Raw genomic sequence first — 18,536 nt, 5'->3', positions numbered from 1 at the left:
GGAAGGTGCTTTGAAGGTTGCGATTGACTTCTAGCTCCGTTTCAGGTTTTGCCGTTGATGGAGAGTGTGGCCATGACCAGCTTGACTCAATGACGGGTCATCTAAGTAAAATAGATTAGCTTAGGGCAGTTCCAAAGTGAACCACATTCTTTCGTCCGGAGGTGTGATATAATTATTACTGTCCTGACTGATACCTGAGAAATATAGTATCAATCTATTTATTTCAGTTATCTCTATAGCAGTAAACACTATATCGGAGAGATTCTTATTGTTGTTACCAGTAAATGTAAGTTATCGCTGTTTATAGATTTTGTGTCTATCGTCATTAAGACTTACAAGGGGATACTTCAGCCCTTCCTCCGAGGCCGGGATAGTATATCCTGCTAGTTCGTGCTGAGCAGTAGCTCAGGATGCACCTCTTCGTCATATTGTTCCCCGATACCCCTCAGCACCGCCGGTCTGGCCTCAATCCGCTCGATCCACTTCTTCAGCTGCGGGAATTTGTCCATCTCCTCGTCGGTAATCGTACTCTTCTTCCATCCCCGCACCCAGGGGTACGCATTGATATCGGCAATACTGTACGTGCCTCGACCCGCGCCCACCAAGTAATCCCGGGCTTCACCACCGGCCAGGCTGCCAGACAGGTGCAGTTCCAGCACATTGTAGATTCGAAGGGTTTCGGTCTTGAATCGTTGAACGGCATCTATGTTTAAACTGTTGTTTTAGTTCCCCGCATACGCATTGCATTGGGATGATGCTCCCAATGGGAAAATAAGAGAGGGGCTTACAAGGAACTTGCACTGGAGCGAATCGTGAGAAGTGATTCAATCCCGCTTGCTGTGGCTGGCCCGACGCATTCCAGAAGATTAACCACTGGAAGAGCTGGGATCGGTGGGTCGCCGTCGCAAAGTGGAAATGGTGATCGGGGTCGAACTTTTCCACCAGGTAGAGAAGTTCTGCGGACGACTCCATGACCGGAAACGCTTCACCGCTGGCATGGTCGATGATTATGGGGATTTTCCCTACAATTTATCAGAGAGGGACCGCGTTTCTGGGTAGTCTCAACAGAAATACTGACCGTTGGGATTGAGCTTGAGAAACCATGGCTGCTTCTGCTCCTCGGTGTCGAGATCGATCAAGGATGTCGTCCACTCCAATCCATACACCTCTTTGAGTTCTTCGAGCAGAATCTGCACCTTCTTACCATTCGGGGTATTGCAGGTAATCAAATGTAGGCCCTATTATACTCGTGAGTATTGTATTGTATGGAACAAGCTAGGTATGCTACAAAGGAATGGCCATGTTTACCTTCGTATCTTTGATTCTGGATGGCGTTAGTTCCGTGAATAATTCGGCCATGGTGTTGACCAGCATAGGAAGATTCAGTCAGACATTTATTTTGGAATCAGAGTTTCTGCCTGGAAAGTAGATATTTATGCGTATTCTCACCAATAATCCTTGTCCGACGGATATCGGAAACAATTCCTCATAGTAAGCGCGGCTCACGTCTTTCCAGCCCTATCATATCCTGTTTCAGGAACAAGTAACTGATTGGCCGAAGTACTCTATAGTTTATTTGATTGCTCAGTAGCTGGTATTTCCTATGTTTCTATATTCTAATTAACTACCTAATCTATCAATCTAGTCCACCTACACCTTAACCTTCCACCTCCACTTCCAATCCAGAAGAGCCCATCGGGATAACGCAATGCTCACCAGCCCCGTCAACAAAACGGCCGAGTAGAACCCAACCAGGACCTGCGGGGTAGTCGACTGAAGCAATTTCCCTCCAACAGGAACAGTAAGCAAGACGCCAAACGCCGCGACACAATAAACCGTGCCGTAGAACCGTCCGTATTCTTCCGTCTTGCATAGCTGGCCTGCACACACCGGCGCCAGCGAGAGCCACCCGCCCGACCCGAACCCGAAGATAGCCACCACCGCATACAGCGTGGCGTCGTCGCGCGATCCGAACGGTAACCACACGGCCACCATCACGATGAGGGTCATAATGACCAGGGTCAGGAGGATATTGAATCGACCGACGAGGTCGGCAGCGAAGCCGGGGAGGACTCTCCCGAGGAAGCTCATGGCGTTCAGGACGGTGAGAGAGTAGAATTGAACGTCCAGCGAGAGACCCGCATAGCGGACATATGTGGGGAGGAGGGCTGCGCAGCCGAAGATAATGAATTCGAAGGAGAAGACGCCGACTGCCAGGAAACATAAACGGGGCGATTTGAACGCCCGTATATCGATCGTCGTTCGACTTTGGGTGCTGGTGGGTAGCCGCCCTTTGACGAGTGCGAAGCCCAGAATGTAGCACCCCAGTGCTATGAATGCGATCACCCGGATTCCCCAGGTCCAGCCGTACTTGGCGAACAGGGTTCGTAGGAGTAGTGGGATGATGGCACCACCGGCCGACGATCCGCCCATGCAGATGCCGGATGCAAGGGCACGTCGTCGATAGAACCAGTGGCTCAGAACGGCGATCGACACGGTGGTAATAACTGCAGCAGATACGCCTCCAAGGAACCCCAGGCATAGCATGAAATGCCAGTATTCGGAGCACTGTGCTAGGAGAATATAAGACGTGAAACTGCCGAGCGATCCACAGATCAACAGTACCCGTGGTCCGTAGCGATCGAATAGCGGGCCGACTTGAACACCCAGAAATAAGGTCGGGAAGACCAGCACGGCGGTGATCCAACCGACATCGCTGACACTATATTCGGAAAGTTGATGAGTGCTAATATAGTCCTGAACCGATCCAACTACATGGAGTCAATGCGAAATTCTGAATGAATTGATATATCGGGTTCACCTACCAGCTGTTTGAAAACCAAATGAGGGAAACATCATCAAAAATGATCCCAGAAGACATGTCCATGCCTCCTGTCCACCATCCGGGAAGGCTGAAACAGCTCGGCTTTCATCGGGATTATCCGCTAAAGGCTCACTCACAGCGGACCTCGTGTCAAGGCCACTCGCGAGTTCAACGTTTTCATGTTGAGGGAACCGACGCATTGTGTGGCTTTCAGCGACTCAGCTGTAGTCCATTGGCATTGCCGGATCTCGATCTTTAAAATGAGTGTTCGGCTGTGGCGGAACATGTCATCGGCAGGGCGCGACGCTAGAGCTCTGGATCCCTCTGGTGGATCCACGGACCTTCATTCGATCATTTCGTATGGATCCATCCAATAATTTAGTATCTGATAAGAATGGAGCAATGTGCAGGAATACTACTGTAGAGGTGTATTATCTCGTTCTGATAGTTCTAGCGGACAGTCAGGTGATGTCCTTTGCGCTGACTTAATACATAGTATTGTGTCAAGTTCAAACTGTATTTCCTGGTGATTGTATCCAGCATATTTATAAAATGAGCTACTCTTCGTCGACATGATTTCAGGAACGAAGAGCCTGTCACACCTAAAATTGACGGTGCTTACCTGTTGGCTGCGCCCTCGGGGGCTGGGTGATACAGAGCTGCTTTGTTAAAGCCCTGAAATAAGATTATACCGTGTCAAGTGGCGAGCATTTTCTTTTCTATCCTTCTCTTTACCTCGCTTCCCTTTAGTTGTCAATGTAATTTGCAAACTAGAAGGCCAAGGATGAAGCAAGAAGAAAAAGACAGTCGACACAATGACATGATCGAAGAGACTTACTTGATATGATCAATGTTCCAAGAACCTTGCTATGCCGGTATTTCTTTAGAAGAGCGATAGCGCTTCTTGGCGCGTCAGGGACGCACTTGACTTATCCCCGATATCCTTCAATTATTGGTGCGCCCATCGAAGCCAGTCTTGATCTCGGCCAATATACGCCCATGTGACTCCCTACATATACGAATGTGTGTTACCTTGGCGTCTCAAACCATCTACTTACGCCAACATCGTCTGTAGGGAACCTCTGTCCTTTTGACACGTAACTACGGCCGCCCCCCTACATTGGCGCGTTTAGCAAACAATTTAGGACGGAAGAAGAAAAGCAGATCTATTGCTCTACAATAGACATAGTTTTCCGTACAGAAAGTAAGTTGCCCACATGGTGTCCCGCACAGAGTCACACACCCGTCAACAGAGAAGATAGATTGCAAGCCCGGCCAAGCAATGTCCACATTCAACTGGAACCAATAATGCGCGCCGCCTCATCCAAGGCCTGAGGGTACTCGAGATAACTAGCTGAGTTGCTGAGATAAATATGGCCAGTAATCTCGCGGAGCTGCCCGACCAGACCCGCCAGATCGGTTCCCGTAGGGACGGAGGTGACCATGGACGAGAGACGAGCCTTGTCGATGTTTTTGACGCGGTCGAATTCATGTCCCGCCATCGCCTCTTGGAACTCTCTGTGCGGGGACTCGAAAATGACCGTCAAGTCGGGGATCTCGAGGTAGGCGTTGTCGGGGATTGTTCCAGGGTTCATGACCACCTGAAAGTTTGGTTAGTTGTCGGCTGCAGATGAGACGGGCAGGGGTACTTACATTGTTGTGTGGGCCAAAGCCCTTGTTCTTCTTGACTTTAGTAGTGAGTTGCTTGTAGAATGTCACTTTCTTGTCATCAAGCTCAGCGGCTGCTTCGTCGAGGAAGATGCCCTGAACGGCGAAGGAGGCATCACCGCTGAGAGTCGGCCAGTTGGCATACGTGGTAATATCGCGCTCAACAGCAGACAGAGCTCGGCCTCCGTAGCCTGTCGCAACGTAGCCGATGACGGCGATATTGGGGTGTGCCCTCAGCTTGGGGATTGCCTTGCGCCAGTTGGCGTCTGGCAGTCTATCTCCACCTGGACCGCTGCTGGGGTTAATGATGATAGTAAACTTCACGTTGGGGTTGTTGGCGGCACTTTTGGGGTGTGGTTAGTACATCTCTTGTGGTTCGTCATAACGGAGCGAGGGGTGAAAGACGCACAGCTGCTCAACAGGCGTCCAGGCCCCATCCGCTGGGTAGGCATAGTAAGGAATGATAATTTCTGTACCCCCAGCGAGATTGCCTCCCGACTGCAGGGGTGTGGTGGTTATCGCCGAAGCTGAGGGTGCCATTAGTGCATGGCTAGGCTTGCTGCCCTGGGAGTTGGTATCATCATTGGTCGCATCGTCTTGCTCTTCCGAGTCATACTGGCGAATGGGGATGATTGCTGTCTGTACGACCTGGAACAACAGAAGCAGACAGCTCAGAACACGAAGTATATTCACAGAGAGCATAATGATTGACTAGATATCAGTGTCAAGGGAGCAAAGTCGAGGGAATGAATGGGGGTGCAGAGTAGGACAGAAGGAATGTCTGCAAAGAATGAATGAAATAACGAATGAAGGGCGTATAAATACTAGGAATCACACAGGTTTCCGGAAGCTAGTAGCGAATTCAGATCGGAAGAATGCAGTGATTCACTTGCTGTCTATATATTCAATCAGATGGCTTACATTCCGCGGCCACTGCTTGTTGCCGAAAGGGGACATAATATGCTAGGTCTCCACATTCCAGGCCCCTGTTCTAGAACGCCTAACCAAGCCCAATCCAAGATACAACTGGGGCAGGTTGAGATTCTATCTTTTCCCCTCTGACATATATACACGTGGCGGGTAGGCAAGCCAACCAGGTTACTCTGCATCAGTTCTCATGGTGGTGAATGTAAAATGCCAACTCCAAATCGAAGCATGGCTCAGGAAATATGGACTGTATTGAAAAGATCATCATTGTTTATCAAGCTCACTTTAGAATATAGTCTTACAATTCACCGGGGTAAAGAGATTTACCGATTAGGTGGTGCTTGCAGCGGGTTAGATTCTACTCCATACATCACAACTGAACGTCATCCATTATCATGGAGACAAAAAGAAGTTGGAAATACTGTTAGCAGCTCCTCTTTGTGTGTTTCATTATTCATTATCCTTTGGATGATCACAATTAGGCAGTGACAAAGATTCAACAAGCCCTCATAACATTGTCTTTGACCTGTCATATGGCACTGAATGACATTCTCAAACTATCTTGGTTCACGTCGAACCTTCTGTATTTGAGCGGTTAATGCAAACGAAGGGTCAATTGATTGTATACATTCAAAAAGTAGAATCCCAAGAACCGAAGCTGATGTTGGAATGAAACATGATGTGTTCGATAAATGTCATCACCAGAGCTCTGTGACATGTTTCTAGGGCTTCTTTCTTTGTCGGAGTGGAAATTAGCCGTCAGTGCCAGGTGCTTTATCGGGCCCTTATTGGTACCAGTCAAGCGCCACGAGTGCTGCCCCTCTTCCGATACGCCCTGTCTGAGCCCCCTCATTCACTTGTATCGTGTAAACTTGAACATCTTGGGGGTCATGGCGTTTGCAAGTTGTCGGTTTGTATATGTACGTACTAGTTGTGCAAACACCGCAAAGTGCAAACGCTGCAAAGTCCCGGGATGATGTTAAATGCGTTGCAAATCTAACGTTTGCTCCTTCTCGATTGCAGGATCATTGTGGCTTAACAGCAATGGCCCGTGATTTTAAAAGCCCATTTCAGAATGATATATGCGCATCTTTGGCAGCTACGGCTTTGGGGAACCCAGTGTCATCGTTCCTTGTAAATCGTCGCCAGCTGTTGGTTATCCTACTCCTATGTTTGATCGACCTGTGTAGATAAACTAGATAAACCCCATACCGGTGATGTAGATTGAGCGGCCCGCGATCTTACAGCACCGGGATGTGGATTTAACTCGGAGAATTTAGTACGACAGTCCTGTTTATACACAGTACACGCGTAGATCCGATTGATCGGGACTACGATGTCTTGTTAACCGCTCCGAGCAATGGTCGGAGCACGGCCGCTAATTTACCCACGTTCAATCTGCTCATCGTGCTATAGGAACATGCCCTGTCGCTTCATTGACATTGAGTCCGTTATTTTGTCACCGGCTGCATTCTTTTACGCCACATACAGACAGAAGATTGATAAAAGATTTGAAGACCTCTGGCACGAAGATCACGCATGCTAAGATATTTAGCTCAATGCATCAAGACTACTTAAGATTAGTAGCATAGCTTGCGCTGGTTGAACAAGGAGAACGTCAAGATCAAGGCGAACCGAATGGATCTAACTTATGAATTCCCTCGTAGGTCTTGTGGTCCAATTGCGACAGTTTCATAGATCATTGTCTGCCCTCCATCTAAAGGAGCTTCCTATCATGTATTTCATGTTGCAGTTTCACTGGACAGTAGGAGATAAAGTGCAAGTTAATGTCAGTTATGCAGTCCATTCTTAGAACAATTCTTGAGTTCAGGGGCTATCCGGAACATGCGGATCTCTGGAAAACATATGAATAGTTTGTTATAGGTGGAATATGCTATTCCAGCATGCAGTGGCTTCACAATCTGATTGGGTGCGACTGACAGACAGAGTCTTATCCGAAACATAAAAGCATCCGAGCACTGTCGATCCCTACAGTTTTGTTACCGGATAAAGTAGGGTTGTCGGACCCTGTGACAGCCGAGAAGCACCAGGGGCTGCATAGTCGGCAGCTAAAGATCGTTTAAACATCGCATATACCGAGTCAGACTCTCTTTTAATTTAATGGGAACTGCCAAAACACCCGATTCATGCATCAATCAACGGCTTCCTTGGCGGCTAATCTGTATGCGACACGGCGTTGAACGGCTGTAGGTATAAATATGCGCCCGAGGTATCCGGGATGAAATGGAGTGATAATCTTCTAACTCTTTTGTCTCTGCTTTTCCTTGTTCGCTATTCAAGATGCGGCTCACACTCTCCTTCATCAGTCTCTTGTCGCTTCTCCAAACTACGTCGGCCTTGATCGCCTTCCCTGGTGCAGAGGGGTTTGGCGCGAACGCGGTCGGAGGTCGTCAGGGTGAAGTGTACGTTGTGTCGAACTTGAACGACTCAGGTGAAGGGTCGTTGCGCGATGCTGTATCCCAGCCCGGTCGGATCGTGGTGTTCTCCGTGGGAGGAGTGATTGAAATCACCGATCGCATTGTTGTGTCCAAACAGGTAACAATTTTGGGACAAACGGCGCCTGGCGATGGAATCACTGTGTATGGAAATGGGTGGTCATTTTCGAATGCTGACGATGCCATCGTGCGGTATATCAGGATGTAAGCAGGAACATATTTCATTTCTATCCTGGCATATACACTAACGAGGAGAACTGGAATATACAGTCGCATGGGAAAAGGCGGTTCATCAGGAAAAGACGCCATGGGCATCGCCGACGGAAAGAACATGATCTTCGACCATGTCTCTGTCTCTTGGGGTCGTGATGAAACATTCTCGATCAATGGTGATGTCAGCAACGTTACCATTCAGAACAGTATCATCGCACAGGGTCTGGAGACACATTCCTGTGGCGGCTTGATGCAAACCGACGGTGGTGTATCGCTGTTCCGCAATCTGTACATTGACAACAAAACGCGCAACCCTAAGGTCAAGGGTGTCAATGAGTTCACGAACAACGTGATCTATAACTGGGGCGGCGGTGGTGGATATATTGCTGGAGGCTCTGATGGAGAGTCGAGTGCGTCCCATGCCTTTTCTTTCCTATGTCTGGTATGCTGGGCTAACGCTGTAGACAGATGTTAATGTTATCGGGAACTATTTCATTAGCGGACCGTCTACCTCAGTCACAGCCTTTACTCGTGGCAACGAGAACTTCCATGCCTATGTTGAGACAAACTACTATGACTCTGACAAGGACGGCACTCTCAACGGTAGCGAGCTGGGCGTGGCCTCTTCCAACTACGGCGGGATGGATCTCGTTACCGAAAAGTATGACTATCCAGCTGTTGCCTCCGTCTTAACCCCGGATGCTGCATTGACATATGTCACCAAGTGTAAGTTCCATTGTCACAAATACCCCACCGATATACCATGCTAATAGTAAGTAGATGCTGGAGCATCAAAAGTGAGAGACAGTGTCGATACCCAGTTAATTGCCCAGGTCGAATCCTATGGCAAAGATGGCGCACTGATCTCCGACGAAGCGGACATGGGAGGTGCAGGCGACCTCGACCAGGGTACAGCCCCTACCGATACCGATGGTGATGGAATCCCCGATGATGCCGAGGCAGAGCTTGGAACGGACCCCAACACTGCAGATTCCATGACGTTGGATGCCAGCGGGTATACTTACCTGGAGGTTTGGGCGAACTCTCTGGTTCCTTCCAGCTATGCGTAATACTTTAGCATGGTTTGCGAGGTGTTCGTTATACCTTACATTGTACATACATACATACATTCTACATACTTTTTTATCGAGCAGCTTCACTAATCGAGAAAGGCAATCGAGCATATCTAGACATGTAAACCCCTCTTGAGGGAGTTATGCGGAGTCCTTTGAGCTCATGAAACCGTGGATCAATTGCTCCACAGCACTGTTCCGTAGGGTCACAGCTCGGGATTTTCAGGGCAGTTCTAAGTCATCTGGAGCTCTTTGCCCTCTAACGAACCAGCACGCGCGCTCGCTCACTTTTTTAATTGGGCCTGTTTTTTATTGGCTGGTAATTTGTTCTCACGCTAAAGCAGTCGTTCGTGGATCGTAGTGGTTAGTGCTTGGGGGCCGCAAGTTGATCCACTCAATTAGAGCCAGATGAACCCAGGCGGAGGGGGAAACAGTTTCTAGACTATCCCTCAAATATACGCCGGTGCTCATCCGATTAAAAGGGTGCTATTCTGATTCTCTATTTTGCTGATGGTTGTCCATCTGCATTCTCCCTGTCAGGATGCCTTGTCTACGCTATATCCTTATTTGCGTGAGCCCAGTCTAGATTGTGACCGAGAATTAATAGAAGATCCAAGGGTGTTTCTCTCCGATCGGCATAATACCAAGCTTTATAGGAATAGGAGAAGAGGTTTACAATGTGCGCCGTTGTAGTTGTAGCCGTTGACACGTAAGATTTGGCGAACGAGTTATACCGAAAATCCGCCACTGGACAGACGAAGGATCCTGAACCCCCGATCAAAAACAAGACGGGAGGAGCTTGGTAACCAGGGTTATAAGCCTACTACAAGGCCCACAGGTGTTCATATGGAGCTTGGCTTGCCGCCAAGAATAAGAAGCTTGACATTGCGCCACTGATGTGGTTTTGGCTGCCACATCTCCGTTCTATACTCTGTACCATTGTGCTTAGCATTTGCTTGTCTTAGTATCTCATCAAATGCCTGGTACATCTGTCCATCCTACCACAAGTTGCAAATATTGATGATAATATCCTCTACTCGGTAGGCTTTCAATAGTAATACACAGTTTTATAGGGTGGGGCTGGGTTGTTCTTTGTGCCCTCTAGGCCCTAAGCCATCCTCGGGCGTCACTGTGGGCCTTACCACCAAAATGGCCCTGGCCGCGCCCCCGAAACGCACAACTAGTCCTTTAATCCTAGTAATAGAGCCAGGATAAAGCTGATGGCCAACGCTATGCCCACGATCATTTCCGAGAAAGGAGAAGTTAAGGGTGCTGCGATCTACTAGACCAGCGAATAAACGGAAAGGCGCCGTCCAACACGAGACCATTGCACAGTCAAGACATCATATAATGCCCCTTACTGACCAGGGTATGATGTTACATCGTTTTGCCCGGGTTGGGGGACGCTAAGCAATGAGGTCCCAGGCTTCCTTGAAATTCTGCTGAGAGAATTTGTTAAAACACATTCGCTCGCCATGTGGTTCAAACCATAGACATCATGATAAAGCCGACCCAGAGCCGTTGTCTGCTTCGTCTCAGTCTCCTTGCTGTCGTCGGTGCCATACTTGCATTGTTCATCTGGTCCCTGTGGTTCGGTGTCAACTCCGATCGAGACAATGTACCGGCCTTGATCAACCATCTCATTCCTGCTGGCCATTGTGCCTGCCAAACAGCTGTGTCATTCGAATGTGGGAGTTGCCTCCATGGCGCGTCTGGTCAATCTGACAATGCTACACCAATGGCACGAACTTATAATCCAGTCTACGACGCACACAACCTATCCCTCAATGCTGCCCAGTGCCAGAGCTTCTTTCCAGGCCTGTTCGAAGATGTCCACCGCGCACAGACATTCTGGCTTGCGAAGAGTGGCATATCGATGCATGACCTGAATGAGATTCATCTGGTTGATGGTATGACTCGTGCAGCAGTTGTCAACGGTCAGCTATATGTGATATCCACTCACTCAAGGGGAGATGACCATCGCCGTAAGATCTTGGGAATTTTGGGTTCAATTCACCGTGCACTAGCAACGGGTCCTAATACTTCTGTTCTGCCTAATACGGAGTTCGTCTTCTCCGTTGAAGACAAAGTAGATGATGTTGCCAGTCCACATCACCCTCTATGGGTATTGGCCCGGAAACATGAGGAACAAGCCGTGTGGCTCCTGCCAGACTTCGGCTTTTGGGCATGGGAACACGGCAAGGTTGACGGCAAAATCGGTCCGTATACTCAGGTGGTTGATCGTATTCGACACAAAGAGGTACCATGGGAAGAGAAAGAGGCAAAGCTGGTGTGGAGGGGTAAACTGAGCTTTGCGGCGAAGATGCGACGGGCATTGTTGGAGGCAGCCAGAAATCAGCCGTGGGCTGATGTCAAGGAAATAGTATGGAAGGAACAGACGAACTTTATTAGCATGGAGGACCATTGTCGGTATCGCTTTATTGCTCATGTGGAAGGTGAGCATGATTTTCCCTGCTCGTCCCAACGGACACTGCTGACAGGTCTGGACCAGGACGATCCTATTCTGCTTCTCTGAAATATCGCCAGGCATGCGGTTCCGTCGTCGTCGCACATAAACTTCAGTATATCCAACACCACCATTACCTCCTTGTCTCGTCCGGCCCGGATCAGAATTTTGTCGAAGTGGAGCGCGACTTTTCTGATCTGCCAAGAAAGATGCAGGCACTGCTAGAGGATCCAGCGTCTGCTGAGCGCATTGCCAATAACAGTGTGACTACCTTTCGGGATCGATATCTAACTCCAGCTGCAGAGTCATGCTATTGGCGCGAACTTCTGAACGGATGGACGGCGACATCGCCACATATCACAAACGCAATTACGCCATCTGAATTTGTACTCAGAGGAATACGCTATGAGTCTTTTGTATTGCTTGATAGCCAGAAAATGATGCACTTTCCATGAACAATATTTAGTCGTATAAAGTACAGATAGATTGCACAATAGCCACATTATATACAATACATTAGCATCCGCAAGGATGCTCCGCATGAGCAATAAGCAAGGAAGATAGGAATTACGAGTCACTGCTTGTGGTGCTTCAGCTCCCAGAAAGTCTTCCCAACTCTATAGGTTCGTATTGCTCAGATACTCAGATCAGCCACGTTTGTCAAATTCCCCGGATTTCTGAAATCCCATGAACTGATAAGATCTGATCGTCATTAAGTCTTGCACTTTTGGTAGCAAAACTTTTATTTTCTCTAAGGGCAATGTGGGGCAGGTGACGGGACTCGGCGGTCACATGACGAATCACTGCCTCGGCTTCCTTCGTTCATCTCCACAACAACTCTCGATCCGCATTTCCGGCCGGGACAAATAAACGCCTGGGACTGGAAGAGAAGAGAAGCAGTCTAAATGTCTCTATCCAGTGATGAAGTAATTCCCCTTCAGAGACCTGCCTTTGGCAACCCAACAACTCATACCGCCTCTCCCTTGTTGTTTGACCCAGAATATGATATTTACTTTCATCATCCGGGTTACCCAGATCCTCATAACATCCTTCTAATTCTGCCAGGCATTGACCACCCGAAAGGTGGAATTCATCATCGAATCGCGCTCTCGGCATGTGGTGTGCTTGCCAATAACAACTTTAATGGCTGGTTGACAGAAGACCGTGAAGGAAACGTACGGGTGGAGCTACCGCTGGACGGTATCCTTCACAAGAGAGACTATTACTTCCATGTGCCGGGTGATCATCCAGGTTAGAAGGCTAGCCGTTCTTTGATAGCGAGTCTGACTCCTCATAGATCCATACCCTATTGTCCCTAGTTTCGAGGACTGGATATTCCCCCATGAGAGGTTGCCGCCTGGGTGGAAGATTGATATCCCTCGCGAGGCAAGCCATCCAACGCCAAGACAGAGCACACTCGCTGAAGCTGTTCTCTCACGCGACATCCGCTGCCGATTAACCAACCACATCGAAGGAACGGAGTGTGCTCATCTTATTCCTCGAAGTCAAAGCATATGGTTCCAGAGAAACATGATGAGTAGATATGGTAGACTTCCTCGACCAGGTGGTGAGCCAGTAGACACTCCCCGTAACGTTATCCTCCTCCGGTCGGATATACACTCATCATTTGACTATAAACGGTTTTCTTTTGTACCCAAACCTGCACATGCCATCAATAACAGCGCTCAGCCCACGGGCAATCAACCTCTATCATATGTCACTCATCTAGTGAACTCTCCCGAACCGCATGAGCTCACATCCCTTTACCATAATGTAAAGCTTCAGCCACTCTGTGGTGTAGCTCCTGAATATGTGTTTGCCCGATTTGCATGGACTATCTTTCAGTATATCCCCATGTTCTTACAGGCGGGCGTCCCCCGACGTCTCGCATTGTACCAAGCCTCTACGGGCTTGACTGCGGTTGGAGGTCTACCTGCGGTGAAGGTGGTCAGTGCGGAAGAGTGCCGTTTAATGCCTATCAGGGAGAAATCTCGAAGTGCTAGCCCCAAGAAACGGAAGCCAGATGAAGCCTGTCTTGAGGAGGATGAACGGGGAAGAACGCGGCAACGGATTGGCTCGGCTAGCTTACCACGGGCACCATCATTCGAGTCGGACATTACAACTGACGGCCCATGGTATCTAGGGAGCGTGGATACCGAATTATCAGATATCGATGACCGTGAGGAAGGTGAAAGCATGAGCCCTTCTTTTGTAACGTCCGACAAGACACATGGGCCTGCTCTTTCCATTGAACGTGGCCCATGCAACCTTAGTTAATACAGGTCACCGTGATTCTTACACTTTCTAGTTGTAAATTCCAATAGTCAAACAAGAGAAAGCAACATGAGTCCACATAACCATCGCTCGCAGTTCCGTCCAGGTGGCTGCGATGACGAGGTACGTTGGTAGGGTATAGGATAGGCTACGAGTGCACCGTTCTCCTCCTGATTTCATGATCAATGCGTTCAATATAAAACTTTTTCCCTATACAGACAACAAACCATGTCAGCGTTATCACATATGACACTTCAGTCAGGGTGTCAGACTTTGGGCAGCTATGCATGGAGCGCCGATCGCTCGGATCCATCAAGGCGAACCGATATCCTACTTTGCCTTTCCTAGCAGCCAGTTATTCGCCCCCGGCAAAGTGAAGGTAGATCCAGTTTTGAGCATTGACTTGAATGATGGCACTTTGTTCATTCATTCAAATAAACGCCATCTCATTCAACAGAGTATGTCTGGTTTCGAGAATAGTCATGTGGTCTCGTTGTTTTGTTTTGATATGTCCAAGTCAGCACGCATTGCCTCATTTTGACCTGTACCTTACCCCAATCACATTGATTAGCAGAGGTCTTAGTATCCGTACAGGCGCCATGATTGGATCGTTCGATGCCGGTACGAGGCTGACCTATAAAGCCTGAAGAGTACTAGCACAGCCCCGCAGCTATTGCTAAGCTGCTTCTTTCCTCTGGGCCAGGATGCGGCTAACTCCTTTAGTTATTCAGAATCGTTAGCTGTGCAAAACGGAAAAAGAATCGAAGATTTCATGGCTGAGAGGACACAAGCACCATGGAGCCAGCGGAGAGCCGCGAACGCAGTGCTGGTAATCAGTACCGTTACCCTCCATTGCCCCAGGGATATATCCGCCTGCTCCGCTTACTTCCTAGCGAGGAGAGAAACTCCCATATTCAAGGTTGGCTGTTCAACTATCCCCTAGAGCGGTTAGCAGGCAAAACACACCTCTATGAGGCTATATCATATGTCTGGGGTGACTTGAACGACTGTCAATCCATCTCATTAGAGGACTGTGATTTCCCCGTGACTGCCAATCTTCACACAGTTCTGTTGCATATTCGTGACCCGTACATCGAGCGAATCATCTGGATAGACGCGGTTTGCATAAATCAGAAGGATCTCAAGGAGAGGGGAGAGCAGGTTCGGCGCATGGCTGAAATATACATTAGAGCCAAGAGTGTGATTGTTTGGCTCGGGAACTCGGCCCATTATAGTGATGAAGCACTTGAGAAAATACGGATCGCAGCTCATAGACCGCACAGCGTGGACGACAAGTTTACCAAGGAAGCGGTGTTCTCTTTGCTCCAGCGACCCTGGTTTAAGCGCATATGGGTATCTCAAAACTCACCCACAAAACTAAATGTTTTTTCTGACAACTATAATCCAGGTGCTTCAAGAGGTTGCGGCCGCACGACAGATCTTGATCAAGTGCGGAGCTACAGAGATGGACGGATATGTGTTTTGCGTTGGTCTTACATCAGGATCTTTTGAATCTCTCTATAAGGATTTCCCTGAGTTACAAGCCGTCGTTCTCCCTGTGGCATTCCTCATGAGAGAGTCATTATTTCGGCCAAAGGTAATACAGAGCATTTCAAGCGAATTCTCATTGAACATACGCCCTCTGAGCGACCTACTTGAGATGTACCACACTCGTGAAGCTACCAGGCAACATGATAAGCTATTTGCCTTGCTGGGCATGTGCTCTGACGAGTCTATTCCGACTGATTTACTGCCTGACTATAGCACACCATGGGCAACGCTTTTTGCGCGGCTTGTTCGATTTTTACTTGGGAGAGCTGTATACATCAGCACTTACGATCAATCCGAATGCGCTTTAATAAGTGGGTGGGGTTATATTCTGGGCAAAGTACTGTCAGCGAAAAGAAGCCAGCGAGAAGATGGACAGGAGGTGAGTTTCGCTACAAAAGATACAGATGGAAGCTTTGGACCCCAGATACAATGGCATCTACCAGCTCTAGCAAAGCCCGTCCAAGTAGGCGATCTAGTTTGTCAGCTACAGGAAGCGGCGAAGCCTACCATAATCCGTCTATGCCGTGATAACTTTTCCATAATAATGATTGCGGCACCTCTGGAGCTCCAGCAGCCGAAGCATAACACTCTGTTGACCATTCCTCTTTCCTGGGACTGGCAGGATCCCTATTGGAAATTGTCAGATCAGAAGGATGCCCAAAGTTCCTTGAACAGCAGTTTACCTAGGTACTCAGGTCACCAACACGGAGGTCTGTCGGGTGACCCAGATGGATTGTGGCGTGCCGCTCTAGTATTGGAAGCAGCAGAGGAGTATCGAATTGCAGCAGACAAATTTCAACAAGCACTGTCAGGGTATAAGAAAACCAGGAGGGCAAATCATACGCGCAAGGCGGCCTGCAGAGATAAGCTCACCTTGATGTACAAAAAAATGGGACTATTATATGCAGAGCAGTCGGAAACGGTACCTGAAGAGTTGTATGGATTAAATCCTTTGGAGCTTGGCCAACTCAAAAATTGGACTTTCAAGCTCAAGTTCAAGCAAGAAGGTTCGTTCTATCCCCCAAAAATATCTGCCGGAATGACTGCGTTGGAGCCTTTGGCCTGGTTGTGACAGAATATTTTAGGAGTTATCAGTTACAGAACTGCATTCAGTATTGCTGTCCCTAATGTTGAGAAAACTGTCTTGCTCACTGCCAGATGTAATCTCATCGATAAGAAAGGTCACCCATCCCAGGATTTAGAGATCTACAACGAACATGGCCGGGTTACCTCGATTAGTGGGCATATAGAGGTATTTCTCTCTGCTTGCGATCCGAATTGCGCGAGCAATACCAGCATGGACCCAGGTTATGGAGCACTTCTGGTTGATATGAAGGTCGAATGGCACTGTCGTGGTTATGGTTTTGCCCTAATATTGGGCCAAACGAACCTAAAAGGCAACGGCCTTGGGGTTTGCGGTTATCCGAACTTGGCCAGGCTTTCTAGAAGCACAGGGCTATGTCTTAGTTGTCAGAATGACCGAATGACATACAATGCCATTGTAATGCCAGGGATGAGCGGATCGCCTGTGTTCTTGTCACATAATGGATATGCCACCGCCGTCGGCATTCAGTGAGCCCTTCCCCCTTTTCTGCGGTTGACCCATTCTACCCCATCTTTAAAGACTAACTGGGTAAAATTCCTGTAGTATCGACCCATGTGGTGTGGGCGGATGGTGCGTACGCCTTACTGCAAAGGTTCTGGAGGAGATATTTGGCTGGGCTAACGCCATCTACACAAATAAATGCTTGAGAGTATTTCCAACCGGAAGGGCTTCCGGAGAGGGGGGTTATCTCCACTTCCCACCGGATTGTGAGTACGGTATTGCAGTAATAGATCAACAGGTTCCGCCGACTACATTCGATATTCTTCCCTCGTATGCGTCAAGCGCAACTGGTCACATCAAGCTCTACGTGTTTCGCTTCCGGGTACCTCCCAGGTGGCCACGTCCAAAGCAGATATGGGTGCAATGGAATATTACAAATAGTATTGTGAGACTGACAAGCTCTCTGCGCCAGTCGAGTTCAGTGAAATTGCACTCGATGCTAGAAAGGGGCCAAAATGTCTTTCGGGTGTCCGTCGAAGACAGTCAATTCATGACGCGTGTCCCACTCTCTGTTCAGCAGAACCGCCGGGCGTATCCTACAGAAATTCTGTTTTATACTAGCGGTACAGGGACAAGGATGTGGAGGTCTGACGTAAGTTTACAAACATCAAGTTTTTAATGATTTTTGAAAATGGAGCTCACCTGATATCAGTTCAATCATTTTATTCTTGAGCTAGGACCTTTGAACTAGAGTGGGGGATGGCGAAAAAGGTATAGAGAGAAGTTTTCCATATACCTGAATACGGCCTGTTGGCTCCTTCCCTAGTTGTTAGTAGCTGGTATTAAAACCAATGAATATATAGGTATTTGCCAGTTGTTCGTCAGAAGTCTACTTATGTGGGGGATCTTTGTTGTATAACTTTGATTTCTTGTCAGTTGGAATGATTCAAGCTTATTAACTCGAGCAGAGTACTAAGCCTCGGGTATCGTATAAACCCTAGTCTTTTGTCTTTAATATAGTGATAAGAACCTTTAAAAATGCGCCCTAATGCAAACGGGATCTGGAATGCTTTGAAGACCTGACCAAGAGCCCTATACCCTATAGGCGGAAAGGAATTCGCATACCAGCACAATCCTATGTTTGATCTGCGTGTTCATCTTTTATAAGCGTTTACAACAACGGTCGATCTACTTAATCATGCAACTCAAGAGAACAATTACTTACAAGCACGCCATCTTTCGTGATCCATATATGATTGCCAAGGCTGCGTACTTCAATGGTGACATCACCATTGGTATACTTGTCGCATGGAAGTGTAGCAGGCTCTAGTCTCTGGGTGGGTCATTCTCTGCTTGAAAACTTATGACAGCGGCTGTATGAACTGGCCAAATGAGAGAAATGGGCAACTAAAACTTTAGTCTAAGGCAGATCATCACGGGTGTCATTGCGAACCAGGCGGGACTCGTCCACGGTTCGGAATGGGTGTTACCCAATATATACCTTATACTTGCTGTTTGCGGCCTAGAAATATTCCAT

General features: G+C 48.2%; 7 protein-coding genes across 7 annotated transcripts; 4 read left to right on the top strand and 3 right to left on the bottom strand.

The window, feature by feature from the left end:
* Positions 1-340: 340 nt before the first annotated feature.
* BDV37DRAFT_297065 (glutathione S-transferase) lies at positions 341-1,359 on the bottom strand (the record flags this gene model as incomplete). Its single annotated transcript, XM_032090247.1, has 4 exons — positions 341-703; positions 789-1,022; positions 1,079-1,238; positions 1,309-1,359. 4 exons carry the CDS (start codon positions 1,357-1,359, stop codon positions 384-386), a joined length of 765 nt encoding a protein of 254 aa, XP_031937699.1. The 3' UTR covers positions 341-383.
* A 275-nt stretch (positions 1,360-1,634) lies between these two features.
* Positions 1,635-3,234, bottom strand: BDV37DRAFT_297063 (putative MFS monocarboxylate transporter). Its single transcript, XM_032090246.1, has 2 exons — positions 2,826-3,234; positions 1,635-2,771 (listed from the first exon to the last, which is right to left on the bottom strand). The coding sequence occupies exons 1-2, from the start codon at positions 3,022-3,024 to the stop codon at positions 1,651-1,653; spliced, it is 1,320 nt and encodes a 439-aa protein (XP_031937698.1). The 5' UTR covers positions 3,025-3,234; the 3' UTR covers positions 1,635-1,650.
* An 882-nt stretch (positions 3,235-4,116) lies between these two features.
* Positions 4,117-5,194, bottom strand: BDV37DRAFT_286744 (spherulation-specific family 4 protein; the record flags this gene model as incomplete). The annotated part of the gene is made up of 3 exons (XM_032087979.1): positions 4,117-4,425; positions 4,478-4,835; positions 4,902-5,194. 3 exons carry the CDS (start codon positions 5,192-5,194, stop codon positions 4,117-4,119), a joined length of 960 nt encoding a protein of 319 aa, XP_031937697.1.
* A 2,526-nt stretch (positions 5,195-7,720) lies between these two features.
* plyC (polysaccharide lyase family 1 protein) lies at positions 7,721-9,158 on the top strand (the record flags this gene model as incomplete). The annotated part of the gene is made up of 4 exons (XM_032090245.1): positions 7,721-8,079; positions 8,146-8,498; positions 8,557-8,814; positions 8,869-9,158. 4 exons carry the CDS (start codon positions 7,721-7,723, stop codon positions 9,156-9,158), a joined length of 1,260 nt encoding a protein of 419 aa, XP_031937696.1.
* A 1,501-nt stretch (positions 9,159-10,659) lies between these two features.
* On the top strand, positions 10,660-12,083 carry BDV37DRAFT_297059 (glycosyl transferase family 90-domain-containing protein; the record flags this gene model as incomplete). Its single annotated transcript, XM_032090244.1, has 2 exons — positions 10,660-11,617; positions 11,674-12,083. 2 exons carry the CDS (start codon positions 10,660-10,662, stop codon positions 12,081-12,083), a joined length of 1,368 nt encoding a protein of 455 aa, XP_031937695.1.
* A 417-nt stretch (positions 12,084-12,500) lies between these two features.
* BDV37DRAFT_209902 (HNH endonuclease signature motif containing protein) lies at positions 12,501-14,045 on the top strand. Its single transcript, XM_032079987.1, has 2 exons — positions 12,501-12,879; positions 12,926-14,045. The coding sequence occupies exons 1-2, from the start codon at positions 12,534-12,536 to the stop codon at positions 13,903-13,905; spliced, it is 1,326 nt and encodes a 441-aa protein (XP_031937694.1). The 5' UTR covers positions 12,501-12,533; the 3' UTR covers positions 13,906-14,045.
* Positions 14,046-14,697: 652 nt separating this feature from the next.
* On the top strand, positions 14,698-17,776 carry BDV37DRAFT_297058 (uncharacterized protein; the record flags this gene model as incomplete). Its single annotated transcript, XM_032090243.1, has 6 exons — positions 14,698-15,063; positions 15,311-16,460; positions 16,539-17,025; positions 17,102-17,207; positions 17,298-17,527; positions 17,737-17,776. 6 exons carry the CDS (start codon positions 14,698-14,700, stop codon positions 17,774-17,776), a joined length of 2,379 nt encoding a protein of 792 aa, XP_031937693.1.
* Between the last annotated feature and the right edge of the window lie 760 nt (positions 17,777-18,536).

This window comes from Aspergillus pseudonomiae, assembly GCF_009193645.1.
Source record: "Aspergillus pseudonomiae strain CBS 119388 unplaced genomic scaffold BDV37scaffold_80, whole genome shotgun sequence".
NCBI classification, from domain to species: Eukaryota; Fungi; Ascomycota; class Eurotiomycetes; order Eurotiales; family Aspergillaceae; genus Aspergillus; species Aspergillus pseudonomiae.
This window is presented reverse-complemented; position numbering and strand designations above follow the sequence as displayed.

Bases quoted from the DNA above. Each gene is read 5' to 3' on its own strand.
- BDV37DRAFT_209902 (XM_032079987.1), top strand. From the start codon at position 12,534: ATGTCTCTATCCAGTGATGAAGTAATTCCCCTTCAGAGACCTGCCTTT. The intron at 12,880-12,925 runs GTTAGAAGGCTA...GACTCCTCATAG, and splicing joins TGTGCCGGGTGATCATCCAG to ATCCATACCCTATTGTCCCT.
- BDV37DRAFT_297063 (XM_032090246.1), bottom strand. From the start codon at position 3,024: ATGCGTCGGTTCCCTCAACATGAAAACGTTGAACTCGCGAGTGGCCTT. The intron at 2,772-2,825 runs GTAGGTGAACCC...GACTCCATGTAG, and splicing joins ATTTGGTTTTCAAACAGCTG to TTGGATCGGTTCAGGACTAT.